The sequence below is a fragment of the Aplidium turbinatum genome, chromosome 1 (genome assembly GCF_918807975.1).
Source record: "Aplidium turbinatum chromosome 1, kaAplTurb1.1, whole genome shotgun sequence".
NCBI classification, from domain to species: domain Eukaryota; kingdom Metazoa; phylum Chordata; class Ascidiacea; order Aplousobranchia; family Polyclinidae; genus Aplidium; species Aplidium turbinatum.
The window spans coordinates 29,544,473-29,549,089 of NC_137472.1; the positions used below are offsets into that span (position 1 = coordinate 29,544,473).

Here is a 4,617-nt window from a genome sequence, read left to right on the forward strand (position 1 = left end):
GAACACTATATTTGTGCTGTTCATCATATGTTTTCGCCAGAGCTGTTATAAAGATCCTACTTGGTCAGCTGTAGAATTTTATTCTCGTTCAAAGCATCTGTTGGACTATCCATGCCTCGATTCTGCTATAACACCTTTAGCTCATTGCCAGCCACTAATTTTTTAAGCCAGTATTCACTAAGCTCCCTAATGTTGGAGATGATGATTTGTTCAATCGAAGACATCAAACCAGGAACACATATCAACTTCTAGCGATCAGTTCATCTATTCTAATTATTATTGAAGCCTTCGCCATTTAACCAAGCTCACTTGAATGATTTCTTTCGCGACTTCAGCTTTTCCAAACAGTCTTCCGAGCTGTTAGCTTCGAAATTAAACAAAAAAAACACATCTTCTTCAATCAAGAACTACAGTAATATTACATTTTACAAAACAGAAAGATGAGTTCCTTTTGCTGGTTTGACGTAATGCCATTACATTGAAAGGCTCCTACTTGCGATCGGCGTGTTAGCTTGCATTAATTCAACGTCGTTGCCAGAATTTTTTTGTCGAACTGCAAAGGTCTCTCTGGAAGCTAAATCTTGTCAGATTTAAATACTTGCAAACGCTTTAATAGGCCTGGTTACCGAGATTAACAAAGTAAAAGTTTGCCTTTCGTGCTGAGACGTTTTTTCTTTTAAATTACTTCATCCACTAGATGCCGCTAAATGAAAAGCTATTTTTGAACTGCGCACAATCCGAGAATAGAACTAATTTTGTTGGGATCTTGTTGCGGCATTTCGTTGATTTTTCATGCAGTCGGTTGTCCGCCAAAGGTATCGGAGTGGAGCATGTTCAACATTTCTTTTTCCTTTTAATACGTATTACTACTTTCATTTGATTAAAATAGAAGTTTATTGGTGCAACTTCAACCAGAGATAACACACGTCCTCTTTGAACACACAGTATTTGTAAGCTTACTCAAAGATTTAACAGCCGCAAGAATAAGACAAGACAAGTACAGTATTGAATAATGGGCTTAAAATGTATCTAGTATTCAAGAATAAGCAGACAAATTACAAATTTTGGTGATAATTTTGCATTTAGTAAAAAGGCAAACATGTCATATTGTAATAATGCTAATATTAATAAAACATCACAACAGTTATTCATAATGTGATATTATTATGTATGTACATTTACATATAGAGTGCATACACAAGACTTTTGATGTACTGAGAAGCTATTGTGAGCACTCAGCTCTGTGCTGACAGCCAGGAAGAACGCTTCTTTATACACTATTGCTAAAACGTTATTGTTTTCAAAATCCTTTCATCCATGATTAAAAATTAATAGTTAAGCTGCTGGAAGCTGGTAGTTATTTTGGACTTTCTTGCTACACAATATTTCAAATATGTTGTCTACTTGGTAAAATTTCAGTTCTTTGCAGTACTGACTAGATACTGTAAAATTAATAGACGTTTCAGGCCTAATGGTAAGCTCCTTGTATGATAGCACTGCAATCCGGATTTTTCTTGCCTGAACGAAACTAAAACGATTATTTTATTTTGGGCTACACTTTGGTAATTATTTATTTTCATACTATTTGACTTGAACGCACTACAGTAACAACATAGTAAAAGTTGAAATAGCAGCAAAAGTTGTCATCCATACTCTTGAGTGAAGATTCACTGCTTTTCCTCCCATAAATTCAATGGTGTAATTTTGTGAAGGCATCTGATCAATGGTGACTTGATTGCAATTTGTCGTCGGACAGCAAGCTTCATTGCAAGCCCTAAAATTAAATGGAATCGTTTAAGTTTGTGTTTTGCAGTCTAGAGTTTGCTACTGCATACTTAACTTTCTTAACTTTCAATACACTCTTGTTTGAACAATGAGGCTTTTCAAGGATTAAAGTCAAAAATGCCTCCTTTCACATTCAATAGGAAAGCAATTTAGCGTTTTGTTGAAAAAAAGAAAAATAGTTTAAATGGAATGATTCCGAGAATGCAAGCAAGAAGCCTATGCCGAGGATTGTGAGGTTAAAGCCGCTAAACCATAGCAGGTGTCCTTTTTCATTTTAGAGATAGTACACGGTTACAAACTGCGATAAAAAACGTGATATTTCCTCATCCGTTTGGTTTGCTGCGTAAGCTTGAATGTAGTCCGTGGCGAAGGCAAGAGGATATTGGGCCATGGCCCACCCGCTCTTCAAAAATGTTGATATTTGTAGCCTTGTTGTGATTGTGTAGTGCAAACATGTTATTATTCAAGAGTAGTCTTGGGTAGCCCAAGGCCGTATTTATAGCCCCTCATACCCCCCGGGGAGATCAAGGTTACTTAGGAGCCCACTCAATTCAATGTTGTTTTTGGTTATTTGAAATGAAAAAAATGTGTGTTGCTACAGAAGCTCGAATTATATTTTACTATGCGGCCTATAGTTGTGACTTTTGTGCAACGTGGTTTACATAAGGTTGCAGCGTCACAATTGTATTACATTTAGAAACGTTATGCAAATGTACAGTAGTGAGATTGATGGATGATGACTTGTCTTCAACGGCAGTCCTGTCAACCAGGCATAACAAAAAAGGAAATCACACAACAAGTCTATGGAAGAATATTTCACCAGGGTTGTTATTCTATTTCTAGGCTGTTTCATAGCACAATTTGACCAACTTCCATTGGAGTAACCTCTTGTAACATCTTTCATCCTTTGCAATATTTGCTTAACAAAACTGTGATGCCAACAAATATTTTCATCCGCTTCTGAACATGATTTTTTTCCAAGTTATTTTTTAACTACTTTTAGGCTACAGTAAGTATTTCGGTGTATCGGTAAGTTGGTTTTGCGTAAAAGACCGCTGTAACATAACTGCCATATAAGTTACAGTTGGTAAATTATCTTACGTTATACTTGGTACGTCCACGCTTCTGCCAAGGTTGCTGAATTGACTTTCAATGGTAGTCCTCGTTCTGTTACAAACGGTGAAGCAAAGGGCTTTTGTGGTGCACTGTGCTGTGCTGAACAAGTCTGCATAAAAAATATAGATGCACTTTGCCAGCACGAATACGGTACGATACTGATGAGCCCAGCCTCATGGGCGAAACACGTGTTTATCGCTGTCAATTCTTGCTACAGATCGACTGCCGAGAAACAGGCATCTTGCTGTTGCATTGTGCAATGTGCATAGCTCACTACTTGCAGTTTGAGGACTATGGCAAGGTTGGCAAAAGTACAAGTATTGTGACCTCTTTATGGACGTGGTCATACTCGATGTATCTACTGTAAGGATGAGGCTGTAAGGCCGTAACGATGTGCCACTGTCTGCAGTTATATAATATCTTTATAGTCACAATATTATACATTATACCGTATATATGTGCTTGCAGTGCAAACTATGTAGCGAAAAAATTTAAAGTAAATCTTGTGTTATATCGACTCAAGTTCAGCTCAGTCTTACGTGAAAGCTTGAAACTATTGTTTTTTATGATTGGGCAGTTTTCCTTCTCGTCCACGTTTCAGACAAACATCAATCTGTTCTTTTTTCACTCTGTCCAACATTGCTTTATTGGGTAACCTACTATCGGTTTCCAAATGATCTTATTTTTTCGTTACATCTACTCGCTTTATCGTTTTTTTCTTGGTGTTTGTTTTTCAGATTTGCACATGAGCGCTTTCTATGATATGGTCCCGACTACATTCATTATTTTTCTTTCTAGAATTTTTGTAGTTTAGAGCGTCTGTTATAGGTGGGAAATATAAGAGTGGTCTTCAATGAAACATTAGATGCGATTAAGATGACTAAGTGGCTGACCAGAGGGACTAGATTATGAAAAAGCGAATCCCAACAGGTCACAAAACTCAGACAAGAAAACTTGTCATTAGAAGTCAGATAATATAGTCAATGGAAAAAATTACACACTAAAAACAAGTCTGTTTCAGGCAATTGCAAGTGACTCCTATATCCTTCCACCATTCAATTATTATAAAGAATAGAAATTTTGAATTTTACTCTTTCTAAATATGAATAAAGTTTGCTGTTTGAAGAGCATCATCTACAATCTACATACCTACTCAAGCAGGATATACTCACATGTTTTTCGCAAGAAATTAATCGTTAGTTCCGCTCGTGCGCATCTTGCAGAGTAACCAGGGCATGGGATTTCTTGAAACCGAAGCAGTTCACCGCCTGGAAATCCTTCAGAGGCCTGTGTTCCCACCTGACATGTTAACTGGCCGACAATCAGCGCTGGCACAAGACAAATCAAATAGAACATTTTGATCATTAAATCAACTTTCATAATAAAGATTGTCTTTTTACAACTATTTATAAAGATATATTGTTTTGAAAATTCCTGTATTTATACAACAACAGTTAATTGCACAGTAAATTGCGTAAAAAGCTTCTTTACCCTTCAGCGCTATTTTCACACCTCACTGTTTAAAATTCTTTGTAGGACGCTTGTTCATCCATTTTGACCAAGCCAATGTAAATACATTTAGTGATATGCGTGCCTGAAGTAAACATGAGGATAGACTAGGTCGCTCTTATATTGGCCTACTCGGTTTAATTAATGGGTGAAAACACAGTCAATTTTTGTCCAACACCAATGTTGATGTTTTCTATTGTTTTGCGA

At 36.7% G+C, this 4,617-nt stretch overlaps 1 protein-coding gene across 2 annotated transcripts; it reads right to left on the reverse strand.

Moving 5' to 3' along the window:
• Positions 1-905: 905 nt before the first annotated feature.
• Positions 906-4,330, reverse strand: LOC145781665 (uncharacterized). 2 transcript variants are annotated; one of them, XM_082593350.1, is made up of 3 exons: positions 4,074-4,330; positions 2,894-3,010; positions 906-1,774 (listed from the first exon to the last, which is right to left on the reverse strand). In XM_082593350.1, exons 1-3 carry the CDS (start codon positions 4,279-4,281, stop codon positions 1,668-1,670), a joined length of 432 nt encoding a protein of 143 aa, XP_082449476.1. In that variant the 5' UTR covers positions 4,282-4,330; the 3' UTR covers positions 906-1,667. The 2 variants fall into 2 exon arrangements, with proteins under 2 accessions (XP_082449476.1, XP_082449469.1); XM_082593343.1 differs by having other exon boundaries at positions 2,887-3,010.
• Positions 4,331-4,617: the final 287 nt, after the last annotated feature.